At 41.0% G+C, this 22,164-nt stretch overlaps 1 protein-coding gene across 3 annotated transcripts in view; it reads right to left on the bottom strand.

Moving 5' to 3' along the window:
* Positions 1 to 3,685: 3,685 nt before the first annotated feature.
* pitpnm3 (PITPNM family member 3) overlaps positions 3,686 to 22,164 on the bottom strand; it is a 106,280-nt gene continuing 87,801 nt past the window's right edge. For all 3 annotated transcript variants that reach the window (XM_037775637.1, XM_037775638.1, XM_037775639.1), the window contains 10 exons: positions 19,629 to 19,844; positions 19,343 to 19,491; positions 15,040 to 15,156; positions 11,143 to 11,259; positions 10,891 to 11,039; positions 9,361 to 9,510; positions 8,927 to 9,110; positions 8,592 to 8,720; positions 8,034 to 8,446; positions 3,686 to 6,519 (listed from right to left, as the gene is read on the bottom strand). In XM_037775637.1, the coding sequence (XP_037631565.1) occupies positions 8,108 to 8,446; positions 8,592 to 8,720; positions 8,927 to 9,110; positions 9,361 to 9,510; positions 10,891 to 11,039; positions 11,143 to 11,259; positions 15,040 to 15,156; positions 19,343 to 19,491; positions 19,629 to 19,844 (1,550 nt within the window). In that variant the 3' untranslated portion in view covers positions 3,686 to 6,519; positions 8,034 to 8,107. The remainder of the gene's footprint in view (positions 6,520 to 8,033; positions 8,447 to 8,591; positions 8,721 to 8,926; positions 9,111 to 9,360; positions 9,511 to 10,890; positions 11,040 to 11,142; positions 11,260 to 15,039; positions 15,157 to 19,342; positions 19,492 to 19,628; positions 19,845 to 22,164) is intronic.

The raw sequence follows: 22,164 nt of genomic DNA, 5'->3' as shown, positions 1-22,164 counted from the left end.
TGTGTGTATGTGGGAAGTGAGTGGTGAAACAAGAGAGAGAGAGAGCGGTGGCGACGGAAGGGGATTACGTTATCGACTCCTGCCCAAGCACATAAAACATACTTATTAATGTTATATTCCATTTCTGCCAATAGATCCCCCGAATTGTTACACACTGGTCCTTTAAAGGAGTAGGGTGTACATTTGTTGGCGTGTACATTAGTGTATACCAGTGTCTAACAATTAGGGGGATCTATTGGCAGAAATGGAATATAATATTTATAAGTATGTTTTCTTTAGTGTATAATCACCTGAAACTAAGAATCGTGTTTTCGTTAGCTTAGAATGAGCCGTTCATATCTACATAGGGAGCAGGTCCTCTTCACAGAGTCCGCCATGTTTCTCTGCCATGTTTCTACAGTAGCCCAGAATGGACAAACCAAACACTGGCTCTAGAGAGAACCTTTTGCATTTTTACGTTACCTGAAGGCCACCGTAGTTCTTGGTTACGCTTGTGAAACAGTAACGTGAGCTGCAGAGTGCAAAACCATGGCACCGCCAGCCGCCATCTGACTTCCGTAGCTCCTAAAGTAGTGTTATTGGTAAGGATGACTTCTGAGGGAGGCGAACGGTGTTACCACAGTTTTGCACTCTATGGATCACGTTTCCGCAGTCTTGGAAATGGAGGAGTGAGCAGAGAGGTGCTCAGTTGGTTGCATACTGCAACCACACCACTAGATGTCACCAAATCCTACACACTGTAGCCTACCTTTATATTCTGCACCTCGGAACCCTACACTTACCACTTGTTACTTCCCTGGTTGTGGCGATTCACATTAAACACAGTTTCTGCATCAATGCCATTATATGAAATGCGAAAGATCATGCAATATGCTCGAAAGCTCCAGAGCAGCCACTAAATGGATCTTGTAGTAAGACTGTTTGATCTAAATTGATGTTTCCAGGGTCAAGATTTACACTTAAACCTCACTTAAGAATTATTCTGGTCCAAGAGACCGTTTATTGAAGTGCGACAGAGTTTTATTTTGTGCCTTTGCTCCAATCAACACAAGTAACAAAGAGTTTCAGAATGCCAGATGAAGGCTCTGTACTCAAACACGCTTGTTAAATAAAGAGCACACTCTGTAAAGGAAGCAGTTACTTGAGCACCTAGTTGATTAGTGAAGTAGTGACAAAACACTTTTACTTAAGAAGAAAATTACCTTGATTCAAGATATTGATCAGCTCAAATGACTTATAGAGAAATAGCAAACACTGATTTTCTTCTGCGCAAACGAACATAACAACAGGGAGAAAAGGGACGCAATTAAGAGGACTGTGAGCCAGACACGGTTGCTAAGTTTTAATCGCTTACATCACAGCTCTCACTGTGGCTGATTTGAATCTTTCATGTGATTCATGAAGCTTGCAGTATGAAACCAGCAGTCCTTCCCTTCGCAGGGGAGCAGTTTTCTTTGCCTGTTTTTCCCCGACCATATGTTACTAATGATGTTTAAATGTGACTTGGAGAATCACAGCTCCAGCTCATTATATACCAGTTGCCCGAGGTAGCAAAAAGGTCTTTATACAGATCCAAGATAGAGGTTGTTGTCCTTGTCACCTCCACTGTGATTAAGGCAGTTCATCAGTTGGATGAAAAAAAATAATTTCAGGAAAAGTTTGGCAAATTTAAACAGCTGCAGGCTCAAAAGGTTAATAGGCCTAAACAACATGCATCTGGCACTATATACTTTACATAATGATCGGCCTCAACTCAACCATTTGAAAATGCTTTTAATTTAACAGCTACGGCTTGTTGTCATCCACATATGTAGTGAACAATTACTGGGTTCGGTTATTGCATTAGAGCATAAATTGGTTCAGACATTCATGACCCTCAGGATTAATTGTAATAACTAAAACTGTCAAAAATTGAATTTGTTCAGTACTTTGGTAGCATGTCTGTAGACTCATGTTGTTTCTGAGCAGGACTTCTGGTCTTTGTTGGCTTGAAAGTACATTCTTGACCTTGGAAACAGCAGTCAACAAATGAATCCCAACACTATTAACACTGTGAGACCCGCGGGATCGCCGACTCGGTTTGAATGCTAGAGTGAAGATATTGGTATCGCTATGAAACTAAGCGATCTAAGGCATCCATACCAACCTTGTTGGGAAGGAGGCTAAATGACGCTCCAAATTAGGCTAAATTTTGGTGAGGGAAAAACGGGCATGGCCATTTTCAAAGGAGTCTCTTGACCTCTGACCTCAAGATATGTGAATGAAAATGGGTTCTATGGGTACCCACGAGTCTCCCCTTTACAGACATGCCCACTTTATGATAATCACATGCAGTTTGGGGCAAAAACCATGCAGTCTTTTGCATGCAGTATAAATGTGTTATTTTGGCCTATTCTACAAATGGTGTATTTGAACATTTCTGCATACTGGGGTCCCTAAGCAGTCTTGGAATTGCATACATTTGGTATCACTGTAGAGCTGAGACTCTTGTGGATTCAATGAGCTTAAGTGTATTCATTTGTGATGATGTTAGTCCCCAAAGAGTGTTTCTGAGCAATTTCCAGAATGGTAACTGCATTTAAATAGCGCCTTTCTCGTCTTCCGACCACTCAAAGCACTTTACACTACATGTCAGCATTTCACACATTCATACACTGATGGCAGAGGCTGCCATACAAGGTGCCACCTGCTCATCAGAATCTAAACTACAGTATAAGCTCATTCAAACACACTCACACCGATGGCACCGCCTTTGGGAGCAATTTGAGGTTCAGTATCTTGCCCAAGGACACTTCGACATGTGGACTAGAGGAGCCTGGGGGCCGCTCTACCTCCTGTGTCACAGCCAAAACAGAAGTGCTTGCAATCCAATCGTTAAAAAAAAAGCAATTCTTGCGGAAATCTCCAAATGTCTATAGTGTTTCTCAAGGTTTTGATGTCTTAATGTGGTATTATGGAGGGATTTATGACAATTTTTAGCAATTTTTGAGTGGTAAAAAAACTGTTAAATTTTGCATCAAATCTGTGTAATAGTGGTACATAACAATGACATGGCGTCAACTTTGCAACATCATATAGGCCTCCTTCCATCATAAAGCCCTTATGCACTCTAAACTTTCAACATTTGAATAGGCGCCTGTGACAAAACAAAAATGGGTCTCTATGTGGGTCTGTTAGAGTTAAATGGACCTCAAGAATGAACAGCAAATAACTCAACATTAAAGCAACCTAGATTTGTGCATGCCTGATATCAGATGCTCTGTGGTGCAGCACTATGCAGTGAATGCATGAGCGCTTTTATTTCTAGCAATCAGCGCATGCTTGTAGCCATTTATTGGTTAAGCTGACATGCTGCTCTGATGATGGTGTCAGACAGAATAAGGCCACTATTATTGTAAAAGCCAGTCTCCTATGTCTGTAATCAATGTTAAATCAAACCGGCTGGTTCATGGGTCAGATAGTTTAGTGAATGGTGAAAAAAGGAAAGCTGGAGTGAGGTTTGACTTTACAACAAAGGAAGCCTTACAAAATCCAAATAAGAGGATATCACAGTCGTGTCTGATGCCCCCCCACAGTACAACTCTGACCTTGAAGTAAAATAAAGCTGATCCCGGGGGGATTGAGCTTCCATCTCCGGAGATGAGGAGCACGTGGAAGGAATACTAACACACTCCTGGAGCAAAACTAAATCATTCAACTGTGAAATATCTTTATTTATGCAATAATGAAAGAGTCCAATAAACACAATAACATGTTCATCATCACAGGAGATCTGTACAAAACAATAAACGTTGCAGCAGTGAAACCAGGTGTTTTGTCCTCATTGGTCAAAAGGCCATCACATACGCATAAGACCAAAAATAAGACCACAAAAATAAATAAAAACTATATATTTTCTTTTGTTCAAAAGAGGCTGTCACACCATGTTAGTTAACTTAATAAAGCTTACTTTATAAAGTCATACGAATTGTTAATAAATGGCAAATTAGATCAATACCCAATAGTTAAGTCATGATTTGGTGAATACTAATCATTTGACAACATTAATTAGTACTTAGTGGTTAATTATATTAATTTGAAGACAATAATTGTGCAACACTTAAATCTCTCAATAAATACAATAATTTTATATTGTATAATATTGTTCTTTTCTTTTTCTTTGCCTTCAGTATGTACGAATGAGAATAAGATGAAACTGGAATTTATATGATTTGTCAGTTTCCATTAAACGTGTGAACGTCTTAGGTAAAAGTAACACATTAATAACAATGCCCTGCCTAATTTACATTATTTTACCATTAAAAACTCAATTATTTATCACAACTTCAAGTACTGAATTGCATTTTACTCAACATGTGGCAGTTGTATTAATATCCATGAATTATTACTCACCCCTTATTTACAAATGACTACTCTATTATTAGTTAAGAGCACTACAAACATGACTATTACTTAACAATATCAAATAATTAACATGCACAGAACAATCACCATTTAACCATTAGATCATTATTTGCCATTTACTAACATTGTTGTACTAAAATGCTGCCCAGCATTTGAGTATTCCACTCCTCATGGCAAAAAAAAATATCACTATGTGTTATACAGACTTGATTATTTTGTATACATTGATGGGAATGATCATTTCGTTGTATTATATCTTAATGCAAAACGAAATGGGAGTTAAGCATTTCAGTATTGTTTCTACAATATCATACAATTACCAAGTAATGCTAATCGGTGCACTGCAATTACAGGGGCGGCACTACAGGGAGTCATACATACTTAGAAGTAATCAAATAGCTAATTACTGGACCACCTATGGTGTACAGGCGGCGAAAGAAAAAGACAAGACAGCACCCTCCCGGCTGACACGTTCCACTCTGCTATGCAGGTTTTCAGTTGAACCAAGACACTAGAAGAACTCAGTAAGCCTTTCTTCATTCATAGCAAGCGGCTAAGTAATCCTCTGACACACCGCTTCAATCCAAACCTATAAGATACACACGGAAAGCCGTCCGTAGTGAGAACATGCAGGTATGTTAACACTGGGCTCCATCTGCCTCTGTACTTGTCAGAGGCAGCTGTCTTCGTGTTCACAGTAAATACAACTCTACAACAAATATACCTAGACACTCACTCACACACGCACACAAATATATACAGTATCTAAAACATGTCAAAGCAAAAATATCAACTAGTTAAAATACACTTTGTCATGACAGTAAAACTCAATATTTTGGTCGAACAAATCAATTTGTATCTCTACACAACATCAAATACAATTTAAGGCAAAAAAAATCAACCATTCGACGAGTCAAACCAACAAAAAGGTTCAAAAACATACATTGAAAATATTTCTATTTACAATATTTCCTCATAGAAAAATATGTCTGACTTGCACAGAGTTTTAAACATGGACACAATAAGACTCAAATTCTAACCCCGAGTGCACAGGATAGCATCAGATTTCAAATCTATCAGCTGTGGACGCAAGGGCATCCTGGTGGGATTTCAACTGCCATGGGGGCGTATTGTACAATATCCTGCAAGCTACTGCAACTACACTAATGTTGCCAATGATGATAATTACATTTTAATTACGTAGATAAACAGGCTCGGATCACTTTTTACATCTGTGTCTATCAATCTGTAAACATTTTTTTTGGTCAAACCAACACTTTCCTACAAGCTGTTTGTGTTTAATCTTCCAGGAGTCAACAGGCAGCGACAGGGCACAATCTGCAGGAAAAAAAAAAAGAAAAACTACAAATACAATAAAATACAACTCTTTGTTTCTGAAGCGAGTACCGCAGCTGAACCAGTGCGGCGTACTTCGATAGTGCAAGTGCGACCTCGGGGGCCGAGCCGTGCTTCGGCGGCTGTGGAGCCGGTCTGTCCAGAGGCCTGTTCTGCCAGACTGGTTGAGGGGGCGGGAGGAGGGGGTGTAGTAATAAGCCAGCCACGACGCAAAGGGAGACATCTAACAGTGGGAGTGAAATGGAAGCAGAGGCCGGCGTTCGGCTGGAACTTAAATGTCACAGTGCTTCTGTGTCCAGAGGGCCCACACGGGGGACGACGTGTGTTGAGTATTTACATCAGCGCAGGAGTCAGTGGACATGACCGCCTGTCAGCACAGCAGTCTGATTGCATCTGGTAATCTGTCGCAAGGTCTCGACAGGTTCAAAGTCACCGCCGCCGTCACATTTGTCATCCTCTGAAGCGTGTGTGTGTGCATGAATATGCGTATATATCTACTATCTGAAAGTACATTCTTTTTGATTTTACAATTAGACACAATTTTAGATGGACACAAACATTCGCCAAAAATCATTGCCATCCCCCGTTTTTTTAAGCAACCGCTTAAAATCCCAGGCACAGAGACTAAGTGACGTAATCCACCGAGCAGGTCACGAAAAAAAGGTGGCAAAGTGTAGAGGGCCAAGCAGGAGGTAAAGCTGAGCTGCGAGGGATACCGGCGGAGGATCCAATGTGCATGTACAGTTGGTAGAGGTGACACTGTCAAACGAGAGAGAAGAATTATAGGAAAAGTCAACACATTGATTAGCGTTTAATGTGTCAGCATATTTGTTCCTATGGGTTATCAGAGTGACACAGCTCTAATTTCCATAATTGCACGGACAATATTTCCAAATCTAGAAATGAGTGGATTTCAAGCACGGGAGGACATTGCAGTTGTAGCTCATCAGCAGGCCTACTTGCATAATTATAATCACGAGCACATTTACATTCGGTCCACCCGGGGAGCTGCTGCTAATAATAGCATCTCTGCCACAGGAATATTAAGCATCCAGAATTTTTATTTTTTTATTTTTTGCTACTTTCCCGTTTTGCTTCTTTCATTATTCCTTTCTGATCTTTTTTTTCCTTCTTTCTTTTGAGCTCTTACAATGATGCATCTGTGAGTGTAAAGACTGTAATGTATCATGCGCATCAAAGAACATAATCTAATCGAGGTAGACGTTTATTGACTTTGCCGGAGCTCAATAGCGGCGAGCAAAATCAATCCGTGTTTGCGTCAAAGCTCTGCGGAGCCTCGAAGCTCTTAAAGGCTTAGACAACAACGCAGTGAAAGAAAAGGTAAAAGGTGAAGGGCTGCATTTTTCCACGATGCAACACTGATTGTTATTCTTAAGTGGGAAACAATAGAACACAGCTTCACAGGTGTTGCAGCAATGCGAGGAGGTGGATACCGACAAGCTTCACCACTTTGATGCCTTTAACTGTCTGATCGTAGGCTGTCAGAGAAAGCCTGTGTATGACTAAAACAGGATGTTTGCTTTGCACGACATAGGACTTTTGTTTTCCATCTCTCTACTCTCTACTATTTCATCACTATTTTTGTCCTCCGTTTTAAAATCAGGAGAGTTGATTGGGGTTTTACGAAATTTGTAGGGCCGATGCATGTCATTGCTCTGCTCTGGTATTTTCTAAAATAAAGGGGTAACGATTTTACACACAGAGTTCAGTTTACTAGTCATGAGACATACTACCCAGTCTGTGAAAAAAAGTCATCTAATATATTTTGTGGTTCTCATCAGGAATCCTGTGCTACAAACAAACTATATAAATAAAGTTTGAATTGACTTGACTTGACTACAGTCTGTCCCAAGATAAACCTGCATCATTTGAAAAGGACAATGTGTTGATTCTGAGACACACCATACTGTGTAAGTCCAGAGGGGCAAGAAACAAGTGATCACACCGGTTGTAAACAAGCAAATATTAAGACAAGATTATCTAAACCACTGAAAGTGAAAGCACACCTGAAATGTCATTAATAATTCCTAATTGTCTGTGCATACATCTATTGCAGGTATGCAAGGTCAAAGTTGAATCTTGAACTAAGTCTGTAAAGAAATTTTGGGGTCATATTTTTGGTGTTCACCTTTGTTTTCTCAGCCTGAAGTTTGGTATTTCAGTTATATTTTCAGTTGGTTGCAATCTTTAGATGCCACTAAATCCTACATACTGCTCCTTTAAATCCCCCATATTTAAACAGAGGCTCTCACCTTGGCCCTGGACACTAAGACCCCTTTGTTCTCCTCTTCTGTCCTCCTGCAATCCTTCCATCTTTTTTTTGACGTCAGGGAGTGGTGTCTCCACGGAGTATGGAGGGCCTTCCCCATGCGCCTTGTCCGCCTCCGCCTCCTCCACCTCCTCCCCCTCCTCCCCCGTGGTCCTTATCTGACTCCGGCTGGCTCTGGGCTCGCTCAGGCTTGGGGTTGGGCGTGCAGGGCGGGTCGGGCTGTTGCACCGACATGGTCCTGCGCAGGTGGGTGCGCTTACACAGGAAGTCAGGCTTGGCTGAGAGACCAAATGAGCCCTTCCTCAGTACCATACGAACTGAAGAGGATTTCTTGGGTCTCGCTCTGTGGCCAAACTGAAGGGTGGAGAGGTGAGCTGCGTAGCCCTCGCTCAGGAACTACACATGCCACACAGAGAAAGGGTTAGGAAATAAGAAAGAGAGGAGTTAGAAGATTTAAGTTAATGAGAAACCAAGAGGAAAACCAAAACTGTTCCAAGTGAAAGAGGCTGACAGAAACGCCATGAAATGAAAAGAGAACCACCTGGCACTGATTTTGGTACTTCTTCGAAGGCCTGCCAACGATGTAAATCTGCGAGGGGCAGAGGCCGAGCATGTTGTAAACAGAGATGTCCTTCATGGAGCCATAAGCAGAGTTGATCTTAATGTGACACTGGTGAGAGAGGGAACAATCAGTCAGAGATGTGTGTGTGGCATTTCCGATGCAGCACAACCCGAGGCTACTACCCTGTTAGATCGCAAAAGAGTGATCATGCAGAGGACAGAAATCAAGATCACTGTAGGGTGTAGAACAAAGCGTTTCACATGCTTTGGAAGAAAAATGAACTGCCCCGTTATTGTCAGAGCGATGCTTCCTACCTCCTGTATGAGGTTCCTGAGGAAGATGGTCTTTTGTCGCAGGGGATCGTGAACCAGGCCTTCAGAAAAGAAGATCATCCCGTGGGGGAAATTGTGCTGCGAGAGCCAGGACACCACGCGCTGCTTCTGCATATCAGGGCGGCCTGTGATGTAAATGATGAGGTATCCCAGGTCCTGCCAATGCCTGCGTGTGAATACATAACATCAAACACACTTCAAAGTCTTGTAGAGGCGTTATCACAAATTAAATTCTTAACGCGTTCGATGTGCACACAAGCATATACATTCACTTCTGAACGTTTATCCTTCTGAACCTTGTTGTCAGTCTCTGAAGAGGGGAATGTCATTTACACAAACACACCCACACGCACACAAACACAGGCACAGGCACAGGCACACACACCCACACACATTCAGAAGCTGTTGCCGGTTACCTGACGACATCGACAGCTCCGGGGCGGACCTTGGGGTCACTGCCCATGATTGACACGCTGGCAGCAAAAGAGCCATCGATGCTGAAGACCACACACTCCATGCCCCGTGGCAACACAGTCAGGTAGCCCTCTGCACTGGTCTGATCGCCCCTTGGGAAAGAAAAAGATTATTATTTTTTATTATTATTTTGGTTTGTTTTATTTTATTCTATTTAATTTAATCTTTATTTCTTTATTTTTTTATTTTATTTTATTTTATTTTACTTTATAATTTTTTCCCCTCACATAAAATAATGCTTTTGTATGAACATATCATGATTATGCCAGGGCATTTTACATTTTTTTCTCCCTACATTTATTTAATTTAAATTTTTTTCTTCTCCTTTCTTTTTTATTTTATTGTATTTTGTTTTATTTTATTATTTTTTTCTCCTCACATAAAAATATTGCTTTTGGATTAACATGTGATGATTATGTCACAGCATGTTCTTTGTCTTATTCATTGATATTGTATAATGTAATGACATTGTATCTTGGAGAACAAAGCAGATGTATGGTTTAATTGAGTCATTAAATAAAAAGTTGTGGCGGTACTGAGTTCCCCAGACTTTAGTTGTTCAGTCAGAACTGAAAAACAGTTCCCATCCACATAATAATATAAAATAAAATGCCTTCTTAATAATAATAATGAACAAATGCCTCTTCAATAATGAACAAATGCCTCTATATTAACAAACAATTAAGGAAACTGAAATATTGGTTTGTGTTTTTCCTTTTACCCTCCTTTAAAGTTTTCCCAAATAAAATACACTAAAAGAAATGGGTATAAAGGGTTTCATTGAAAATCAACAAATGAATAGAATACAAAAATACAGCCTGCAGGCGTTAGGCTATTGTAAGGCAAGCCAGCTGTTGCACAAATAGCACCTAATCGTCCCAGTGCAGGTAACCCAATTGGTTGGCACTTAACTTGTTTCCCCAACTAGGAGTCAACACTCTCAACAAACAAAACACAAAGATCACAGAATCCCAAAAGGGCCCAAAACAGACCAGAGTTTCTGGTAAAGCTGATAACACATGTTGCATTGAGTGAAGGAGAGATCAGAATGACACTGGGTGTGCAGTTTCCCTCCTCTTTTAAGCCCTACAGAAAGGGCGTCGTTACACCCTGATTGGCCAAGAGGGGAATGCACCAAGCTGCTCTCAACTATCTTTTAAGAGCCAGTCCCCACACCCTGCGCAACAGGTGAACTGAATAACCCTCTAATCACTCAGCAACTCAACCAAAAAACACCAGGGAAAAGGGAAACAACAGCAAGCACCAGAGAATTGGCAGCTGCCACAAAGTAAACAAAAGAAAAAGAGAGAGAAACTGCATTTGCTACAGAGGGTTGTTACTCCCTTCAAGGCCTTTTATACTTCACTCTCTAGCTAGAAGCTCACACACCAATACAGGGCAAAAATATAGGACTTATCATCTTATTTGATAATGCAGCGCTCTGTAAAGGGGCATGCTACATGAATGCTTACTTGACCACCATTTTAATTGGATAGACTCCCTGGCCGAGCTTCTTGCTCTTGGGTATGGTATATATGACTCTGCCGCTGCTGTTGGCCACCTCCGTGTCAAAGTTCACCCAGCGGCCGGACTGAGGTTGCGTCATCAGCAGGACGTCCACCTACAGTACAGGGGGCAGGGTGGGTCAACGGGTTGGAGATTAACCTCTTTGATACACAAACGTGTGTATATCTGTCGTAACCAATCGTGTTGCTGCTTCTCACCTTTTCTCCAGTCAGAGTGACCATGTCCAAGGGGCCGTACATGAAGCGACCGACCAGAGTCTGAGGCCCGTCCTCGGTGGCAATGACATCATTCACCCTGTGGTTGGCAGTGACGTTCTACGGTAGATAACAACAAGGAGCGCAAAACACAGTTCAGTCAGGACACTCCAAGTCAAGGTTTTTATTGCAGCTTGTGTGATGCTCTGAAACCGAATCTCAGCATTTACTGATGAACCTGGTGAGATGGAGTAGAGAGCTGTGAAGAAGTGGATTTTTTCACACATTAAGATCCAGAGGTCAAGAATTAACTTGATGAATGATTATGCAAGGGGTCGCTTCTAGTAGTGTTAAACCCATAGAGAATTATCACCACACACTGCAGTTCCTCTCAGCCCTGGGCAGCAAAGCTGTTTTGGTCCACTCTCACTGCTCTCATCAGCATCGTTTCCAGGCACAGCAGACAGCTTATTCAGTGAAAAAACTCTAAACCTCTACCCGCTGCTACCTGCCCAGCAGCAAACCACAGACAGACAAAGGTAAAGACTAGCTTGTGAACATAATGGAGCATTTATCAGCTAAAGAGACATTTATTTACCTCAGGAGTTGGTGGAGAGTAAAAATAACTGAAAAGCAGAGTGAATATTGGACTTACTCCAAATGAATGTTAATGAAGTGTGTATATAGGCAACTGTTTGCTAGAAAGCTAACTACATCAACTTGAAGGGGAACTGCGCTCATTTTCAAAATTCATACGTTATTCCTATGGTCTAAGACAGTCCAAAAACTATTAGTAAACATGAACAACTCTCTCCCAAATCCAAAAACTAGAGTGCTAAAACTCAAACTTGTGATGTCATAGGGTATAAAGTGTGGAGCTGCTCTACAGACAATGAATTGGGAGAGATGGTACATTTCCTGTTTCACGACTGAGAACACCACAGTTGAGTAAAGCTCATTTGGGTATAATAAAGAAAACAAAATCAGTCTCCCATTCATTGTCTATGGAGCAGCTCCAGGACTTTATACCCTATCACAAGTTTGAGACTTACTTTTCTGGCTTCTGGCTTTGAGAGAGAGTATCTCATGTTCACAAATATTGATTAAACCTTCCTTGACCATGGAAATAACATATTGGGATTCTTAATTTAGGTGGTGTTCCTCTTTAATGGTGATAATATGTGAACTTTTGGTTTACAGCTTGTTTCTGCTAGCCAGGAATTCAGTTAATTTATGGTTAAAACTAATTGTAATGGAGGCGGAGGCCAGGGAAGTGACGGGAGTTAAAACTCTAAAAGCATTTTATATGGACCGCCTAAAACGTGATTAAATGAATAGACAATGTGTAAAACATGGGACTATATGAAATGGCTGCTGTGCCTGAACTACAGTGAGGTTCTCTTAAAATCTGCGCTGGTGTTTGTCCTTGCTTGACCTGTTTTACAAGCCTTTATGACAAACACCACTGACTTTTCCTGCTTTGATGTGCCCGGCCAAATGCCTCTGAGGTGGGACCTTGCAGAAAAAGAGTGTTACCTCTATATTGACCTTCCATGTCTTGTACCTTCAAGTGAGCCAGCAGAGAAACACTAATCCCTACATCTGCTCTTGCTGAGATAGTTGCATTTTAGTAGTAGATTATAAGCACACCAATAAAATAAAATAATTCTCACACTCTGTTGTGGGCCACCATGACAGAAATATAAATTCTCCTACCGACTTCTCTGTCGTCTCTGTTCCCTTTACTTTATCCTGGTCATGATTGACAGCTGTGATTGACAGCTGCTCTGAGTGAAGTCGGAGGCTCGGGATTTGTAGAGAGAGGAGATGTAACTTTAACTTTCTATAACCGCCACGAGTCTGTTTAATAGAAAAATGTGTCAATTTGATCATAAATGTATTTATAGAGATATTATAGTTAGTTGTTGTGTCTTTCAAGCCAAACAGCTACTGTGGTCCTAGCGTAGCAGCTAGGTGGCTCACTCTAGAAAGCTGCGGCTGTGCTCGGCTCATGACTGGCTCGGGCGGGTGTGTGGGTGGGACCTCGATACCGCGGCTCCAGCCACCTGATCACCACTGTGCAGACTCCAAATGACGACAAAATCTCAAGATGGCAGCTCCTTTGCCGAGATATTTTGGCTGCACTTTTGTACAGTGGGAGGAATTAGAGACGCGTCGTCCATCTATATATACAGTCTATGTTTTATCCTATTAGACATTTGTGTCAAATCGTCATAATTAGCATGTGAATTCTTGAGTTATGGCCAAAAATGTGCTTTGTGAGGTCACAGTGACCTTTGACCACCAAAATCTTATCAGTTCATCCTTGAGTCCAAATGGATGTTTGTGCCATATTTGAAGAAACTCCCTCAAAGCGTTCTTGAGATATCGCTTCACAAGAATGGGACGGATGGACGGACAACCCGAAAACACAATGGCTCTGGCCACGGCTGTCAGCAATAAAGCAATAAATGTCATTTGTTGATTCCATCTTTGTTTGTCGCATTGATTTTTATCAGGAGCGAGATGCTGTGATGACATTTTGTTTACTTGAAAATGCACCGCTGTTTATCGACAGCACTCGCAGTCACCAAAAGATAATGGAGTGTCTGCACATTATAGAAAAATATTGCTAAGTGCTGATGCGATCAAACATGTGGTCGTATTTTACTGTTTCAACACACCAGCGAATGATAATTGATTTAAAGGATGTGGCATCTAACAGGGAACATTTCCAGCTGTTATTCTGAATTAGCTTTGTCAACAATGAATTGTTTGCCAGCACGAGGTCTTACTTACTGATCCAGTGATGGCGAGCATGCAAGGTAAGCAAACCATATATGCACACCTGGGCACACACACACAACACACAGCGTTCAATATCTAGTTAAATTTCCCCGACACTAGATACTCTGTGCGGTAATGTGTGAAAACTACACTCTTCTCAGTATCACCATCCACTCAGGGAAAGTGTGGAAGAGATGAGTGGGAGAGTCAGACCCCTGCCTGCGATAGAGCAGCACGTACAAGAAACACTAGTGGTCCCTCTCCAGCTGTGACAAACACCTCTTAACAAGTCGAGGAAAAGCAGAAATAGAAGCCCGGTCTCTCTGAATAGTATCACTCTGCAGCAGATGAGCTAGCCGTGCCCAGATTGAGTTGGCACGGATCGTCTCTAAATGTCCACGTGCTGAATCGCATTCAGGACGAGGCGACTTTTTCAGAGCTGCTTTTCTTTGAGCACTTACATCAGAAACACATCACCGGCGAGGCATGAATAAGATGACACGTGGAAAAGAAAACCTTCACAGATTCAAATATAGATATTTTTTCCACGGTACTCTGGTTACGTGGTTCTATTTATAGCCTTATGAAAAGCAAGCAGTCACTAAATTCTTGTCTTTAGAAAATGGCAGATAAAAGGAGCACTCGGTGGAAAGCAATATGACCTTGATTGTTCTACTTAGCGAGGCTCAGAAGCATCAAGTAATTGTGAGCGTCCGCCTGCTTCAGTGCTTCAAGGTGAAAGTGTAGGAGTATTTAAAGATATCCAGGTCACAGTCCGTTCACACAGTCGACTAAAGCACTACAACCTTGGCTGTTAGTTATAGCTGTATTTTTTTGTTTGAATGAATTCGTTCCATTGCAGCAGAATAACAATATCCGCTGTGTGGGTGGGTGTATTTCTGAGAATGAGAGGCACCTTAGAGACAATTTCCCTGGTTGTATAATTTCTGGTGTCCAAGCCAAAGTGCTGTGTTAAAATATTCATGCATTTGTTCACATAAAGTCGGAATATGAGCTCTTAAAAGTTAGCCAAGAATTCACATTTCTGCTAGCAGAGCAAACTGGGGCAAAAGAGTATTCATGCAAAATAAACCAACCGGATAATTCATTTACCCTTAGTTTGACGTGTGTCCTCCTTCTGAGCCATTTTTCCCGCGGGCTGGAGGGAGAGAACGCAGCAGAGCCCAGATTGTCCGTTTCCTGGGTCTTCACACAGTCACATCTCATGAGCTGTCAATAAAAACACATGCGTATATTGAAAGAGCAGGCATTTCCACACACACAAGCTTCTGAAATCACATCCTTCCATTAAAGCTGCAGTGGGGAGAAATGGAGCAATATGATTAAAAAAAGTTATTTTTATAAAACGGTCACTATATTCTGACAATAGTGCATGAGACAGGTAATCTGAAAAAAAATCATGTGTCTGTGTGTCCTCCGGTGCTCCTAATGGCATCTGCAAGATTTCACAGACCGGAGGAAAACAACCAATCAGAGCCAAGCTGGAGCCTTGACTTCTCTGAGCAGCTGTCAATCACTCGCAAACTCTGACCAAACGGTAAAACTAGGCAGCGCTGATCAAATATGAAATAATACAAATATCTTGTAGTGCACTGTTTAGCTGTAAAATGAGAAAGTTTGTGACCCGGCAGCCATGTTGAGGTCAGTTGAGGAAGCCCCGCCCACCAGCCGGAGCAAACTTTCTCATTTTACAGCTAAACAGTACACTACAAGTTGTTTCTGAAAACATTTTATGTGAGAAATAGGAATTGAATTAACAGATTATTGATTCATATTTGATCAGCACTCTTATAGTTTGACCGTTTGATTGTAGTTTGCGAGTGATTGACATCTGCCTCTGTTGAAAAAACAGCCAATAGGAATGCTCTCTTTCTGAAATGACTGATTTTTTAAAGCCTGAAAACAGAGCCATGAGGAACTGCAGAAGTCTAGTTATCTCTCATAACACTTGAATTACAATATGCTGAAAGGTTATTATGGAATTTTTTTCCCAATGATGCCAAAAACATTCTGCCTACTGTAGCTTTAAGCAGACAGAACAGGTTTGTCTATCAGTAATTATAATTATAGTCTCACCTCAGCACTTTATAGTGAAGAATAATAACATGGAAGGTTTAACATCTGAAGCCTTGAAATAAAAGTTATGTTTACGGATCATAAATCCAATTCTAATGGGAAGCTTTTATGACGAGAGCAGCACCGACACAGATTCAGGGGCGATTTGGAGTACTCCATGAAAGAATCCATGCACATGAGAGGCTCCTTGTTTCATACCATAGGGAGATATTCTCTTACATATTCCCACTGAGCTTGGACTCCTGCGGGAGAAGTAAATGATTCAGCTTTGACAAATTATTTCCTGTGCAGCCCCTAAATTCCATCCTTTAATATGACGCAGCACCGAGCGGAGCTGAGAACCATTGAACCAAAATAATGATCTTCGGGTTTTATTGGCTTCCTGATGGCGTCGATAGAACTTCTTTTTTCCCCCGTGTGCTCTCCTTATTCCCCTCACGTTTTCTCACAAAGACGACACGCTGCAGCAGACAGTGGCAGGGTGGGGAAAAATCCTCTTTTTTTCTTCCCTGATGGATGCTCTGCTTTCTAATGATCAAGTTCAAAGACTGCCGGTGTTTCCAGGGGGCTTTTAACAGGACATGACGTGATACACTTGTCTTATTTATCCATTCTTTTTGTCCTGCTCTTTGTCGGTGTCTGTCTGAGGATTTAGATACATGCTTGTCAGTACCACAAATACACATGAATGTAATCGTGTGATGTATTCATGGGCAGCTCAGTAGGTAACGCTGCCACGGCTCCAGGTTTAATTCCCACTAAATACTAAACACATATGCACTGGATGCACTATAAGACTCCTCCGATCAAAGGTTGGGTTCTTATGACTTAAGAAAGTTGATGGTAGAGATATGCTAATGAAGCTGAGAACACATTCGCAGACCTTTAAAATCCCAACCAGCCTTAAAAAGAGTTGGCACCACACATTTAATTTCTGACTTTTGCAGATTCCAGTCATGCCCTTTTATATTTATACATAAACCAGCATAAACTACAGAATCTGGGTGGGATTTTTGTTCTGATTTCAGTCATAAAAACAAATACGTTGGATAAAATGGCTCCCATTTGTCTGAGGCTCAGCTGTGAGGTGTGAGATGAATCCTAAACACCTTTGCACAAGATAAATGGCCAACAGTTGATAGTGATCTTTCCCTTCGTCTTGCAACCATCGCACAATCCCCACAATCTTGACCATCACTCATCAAGGCTAAGTCAAGGTAAAAATGGGCCTTTATATAATGGACAGTGTTCTGAACTGTAGATCCACATGCCATGATGACAAAAGACTGGATTATAGCTCAACATACTGTCAGATGTCTTGAAACAACATTTATGGTTAAAGTGTTTGGGTAAATCTTGATAAACATGGATTATTTCTTAACGCTGCCTCTGTCCACAGTTAGATGCCATAAAGGGGTGTTGATGACATTACCGGCTCGCTGCGAAACTTCAGGGTGTCGTCTGTGCAGCAGGAGCCCTTGTCTATGTATGCTGTGTTGTTTGTGAAGCAAGAAGACGTCATTAAAGGGCGGGTCCATCTGCGTTCTTTTCTATGTTTTTTCCAATTGGAAACGCCCACTCAGCCATTACCAAAAAGCAGTGGCATAGGTTACCAAAGTAAGCTAATCAATAAGGTTATGAATAATGTGAACGCTAGCACTAGCTGAGTCAAAGTTAGCTGTGCTAAGTTTTGAAATAACTAAAAGGGTTAGTTTGTATTTTTTTAAGTGGGGTTGTGTGTAATACTCCTGCATTCTGCGAGATAAAATGACTGTTTTTGTGAATGTAGTCTGGTGGCTTTGAAGAAAGCGATATAACAGCTTCAGTACCCCGTTGTCGTTTACCTCGCTATCAGACAGCCCTTTCCGTCAGGGAACTGAAGCCATTATATCGCTGTCTTCAAAGCCACCATACCAGGCTCTATTGACAAAAACAGTCATTTTTTCTCACAGAATACAGGAGTTGCTGGTCTACCGCTGCATTGATGGGTTGGTGTGTGTTATTGTGTGACTTTCAGATCCAAACTAAACTGCCATCTAAGTTTCTGTATGTAATACACTGACTTTAAGGATGTATATATATTGTCAGAAACATACGTCAGGTCATGTGGGGAAATGTTTTTAGAAGGGTTTGGGAAAATAGTATTTTGATGCTAAAACAAACATACTTAGACCAACCTTGTGTTGTTCAGATTTGAATACATAAGGAACACCACTGGGAAGCTACAGACCTGCCCTTTAAATGGAAACAGTTCCACAAGTAATAGAATTAAAAACATCACAGAAAGGGAACAAGAGGATTGGCATTGGTTTTGACTTTCTGGAAGTCTCACCTACAAGCAAATATGTATCAGAATAAACTAAAATGGCATGTGGAGTTCCCCAATCCTAGGACCCCTTTTTTTCAACTGAATTTTAGATTTGCAAAACAAATTTATATTCTGTGACTTTATATGCTACTTCTATGTCATGACCTTTACTTGATTGTCTTTGTGTCTGTTGTTTTGTCTCCATGTCTTATGAAAAGCACCTTGAATTATGTGCTAATGTGCTATAATGTGCTATCTCATGTCAAGACAAGCGTAGAATATTAATTCATGGTGGGCCTGTTTATATTAAAGCAACAAAAAATACACTATACTGTTTCCAGCTTAACGCCTCTGTCCAGTGCCTCCACATCCTATACCTCCTACAACTTTCTTGTTGGTGGTTTTGTTATGATATACAGTATCATACAGTTTGAAACATTTTACCACATATCTCTCAAAGAGCTAAATGGATGATGCAGTGACAGCAAGTGGCTTCCTGCTGCTCTCATTTGACATGAGAAGCAAACAAACCCGGAGGCCGTTTGGACTTGGAACAGACCAAGGCTGTTACATCAAGGAAGACACGGTGGATATGCAAAGAACTTATGGCCTTACCGAGAGACTGGAGATGTGTCATATTTTGTCACTTTGCTTCATCTACTCCCAGAGCAACGTGCTTAGAGAACCTCTCCACATTTTATTTAACAAGTTCAGTCTTTTGAGGTACCTGCCAGCAATTTCAGAGACTATGATGCAGCTATTACTTTTCCCTGCAGCAGGCTTTGTCTTGTTGTGAAGCTTCATTCTGAAATGGCCTTCAGATGATGCTAGTTGCCTACCGCTGTTGAGAATAAAGTATGCTAATTATGCACAGAGTAAGTCTTTCATGGTTTTAGTATGCTAATTAAATTCATTTTTAATATTTGCGTACTAATTACTGAGACAATACTTTCCCCAAGCTGTGAAACTTGCTGTGGAAAAATCAATAAGCTGTCAATAAGGCTTTCCCACCTGCCGGAGAACAAAGGCTGCTACGTCAGTGGACTCCCAGTAGGAGGCGTGGAAAAGGTGAGGCAGAGCCACTGTTGGGAAGGCGGTCAGCACATCAGGGCAGTACAAAGCATAATCCAGCCTCTTTGAGCCCCACCAGCTACTGGAAACTGAAACGCAACACACATATGTTAGCATAGACATGTGAGGTCAACTTAAGAGCTGTGAAATGCTCATGAACCTGAAGTCATCTACAGGGGATAATGGAAAAAAATGAGACAGGACAGTCTCCTTCCCTCCCACTCACTGTTAGCGATAGTGTTTCCCAGCTGGCCCATGGAGCAAATCGACATTTCACTTTCCACACTGGTCACGCTGGCTCTACGACCTCCCTCTTCTCCTCCTCCTCCTCCTCCTCCTCCTCCTCCTTCAGTCTTTGTCTCAGAGGACGTCTGCGAAGCTGAACCTAGAGGGGTTTGCTCTCCTTCCAAAAACACATTTGAGTGACCTTGGATACTCTCCGCTGGGAAGGGTGAGGAGAAGAGCGAAAGAGGAAAGACAAGGACAGAGAGGGGAGAGGAAAGGAAATGCTTTTAATCACACAACAATTGACAGGCCTCAATCTTTAAATCAATGCTGTTATTTTGCCTAATAAGATCGCCTCTTGCTGCGTATCGACTTGCTTTGTGATTTATCAAGGAAAATCAAAGACAGGCACTAAATACAATGAGAGAAACTGCTTCTACTCTTCATGGGGTTGAATCCAATTCTATCGACTTTGGAAGTCCTAAAAAGCAGTTTGCTCTTGGCTCCTGCTGACAAGTAGACTCATTTTATCTGGTTGAGTACTTATCTCCCATCGGCACACCTCTATGCAGCTCTTTCCCATTTGTTCGGCGATAATGCTGTATAATAGTAAAATGAAAATTTTCCCTGGAGACCTTGTTTCACCAGATATCTTGAATCTACTTGCTATTCCCCAGACGCAGGGCTAAGAAGAAGGATATATCATCAATAATTTAATCGTTAGAGAGACAAGTGTCTACCAGCTCAGTTCAAAAGCACATTTATCTTAAACCATACATAGGTGTATATATGGATAGGTATATTTCTGTATTATGTGTGTATACTAGGGCTGTCAATTGATTAAAATATTTAATCGCAATTAATCGCATGATTGTCCATAGTTAATCACGATTAATCGCAAATTAATCGCACATTTTTTATCTGTACAAAATGTACCATAAAGGGAGATTCGGCAAGTATTTAATACTCTTATCAACATGGGAATGGGCAAATATGCTTGCTTTATGCAAATACATGTATATATTTATTATTGGAAATCAATTATCAACACAAAACAATGACAAATATTGTCTAGAAACCCTCACAGCTACTGCATTTAGCATATAAAATATGCTAAAATCATAACATGGCAAACTGCAGCCCAACAGGTAACAACAGCTGTCAGTGTGTCAGTGTGCTGACTTGACTATGACTTGCCAAAAACTGCATATGATTATCATAAAGTGGGCATGTCTGTAAAGGGGAGAATCGTGGGTACCCATAGAACCCATTTTCATTCACATATCTTGAGGTCAGAGGTCAAGGGACCTCTTTGAAAATGGCCATGCCAGTTTTGCCTCGCCAAAATTTAGCATAAGTTTGGAGTGTTATTTAACCTCCTTTGCGACAAGCTAGTATGACATGGTCGGTACCAATGGATTCCTCAGGTTCTAGTTTGATATGATGCCAGTAACTTCACTTTAGCCCCCTCGGATTTTTAAGAGGTTAATTAAAAATCCCAAGTTGCGTTAATGCGTTAAAGAAATTAGCTGTGTTAAACAAATTTGCGTTAACTAGTTATCATCGCATTAACTTTGACAGTCCTAATAGGTGTATATATATAGTTATGGATATTTCTGTATGTGTGTATATACTGTATATATATATATATATATATATATATATATATATATGTTTAAATATTTCATATTGTGAATGTCATTTCTTGTGTTTATCTGTATGTGTTTTTTTTTTAATTCTCCTTATCTACAATTACTTGCTTATTCATATTCAATGTTATGTTTGTTAAGTTTCTCTTTTTACTGAGAATGTTGTGTTATTGGGGATGGTAAGGACGGTGTTTGTGGATGTTTGTTCTGTTTATTTAAAAGGAACAAAAAAGCCAATTAAAGGAATATGATATCAACTTCCACCAAACAGCATTGCCTAACATGCCCCACAACAGGAAGCTGAAATACACATTCATGTCTTTGAGAACACTCCCACACTGTTTTCCTTTTCTTACCTGTATTATGAAACTCACAATTTTCCAGCCAGACTCTGGAGAGTGCTCATTATCCTGTTACCTAGGCCTTGTATGTTTCTGTAGATCTTTTATGACCCTGGATATGCCTTGATTCACGTCTGAATGAGTCTCTCCTCCACCGCTGCGCTACACAGTGTGCTACAGATGAAATATTGACCTCAGCGACAACCCTATAAACCAATGTAATCTATATATTTGTATGTGTGTCACAAACAAGCAAAGACTCAATTTGCAGATGACCCCACTTGTGCATCATCTCATGTACTAGCTCCCATTTGCTGTAATGTGGATCAATCCACTGGGATGTCTTCTGATGTGATGGAGTGGATATAAGGTACAGACGGGGAGCTGGAACAGGGAGCAGCACGGCTTAGGAGAGCCGAGATAAAATTAGGGCATGCTGCTCGCCTGCAAATGTTAACCAGAACGCATTGTGTCTGGGTTGGAGAGGATCCTTTTCATCTCTGGAAAGAACAGATTCTCCCATGAGATTCCTCAGACCCAATTTTCT

This window comes from Sebastes umbrosus, chromosome 7 (assembly GCF_015220745.1).
Source record: "Sebastes umbrosus isolate fSebUmb1 chromosome 7, fSebUmb1.pri, whole genome shotgun sequence".
In the NCBI taxonomy this organism is placed as follows: Eukaryota; Metazoa; Chordata; class Actinopteri; order Perciformes; family Sebastidae; genus Sebastes; species Sebastes umbrosus.
The sequence above is the reverse complement of the archived record's forward strand: the minus strand, read 5'-3'. Positions and strand labels throughout refer to the sequence as shown.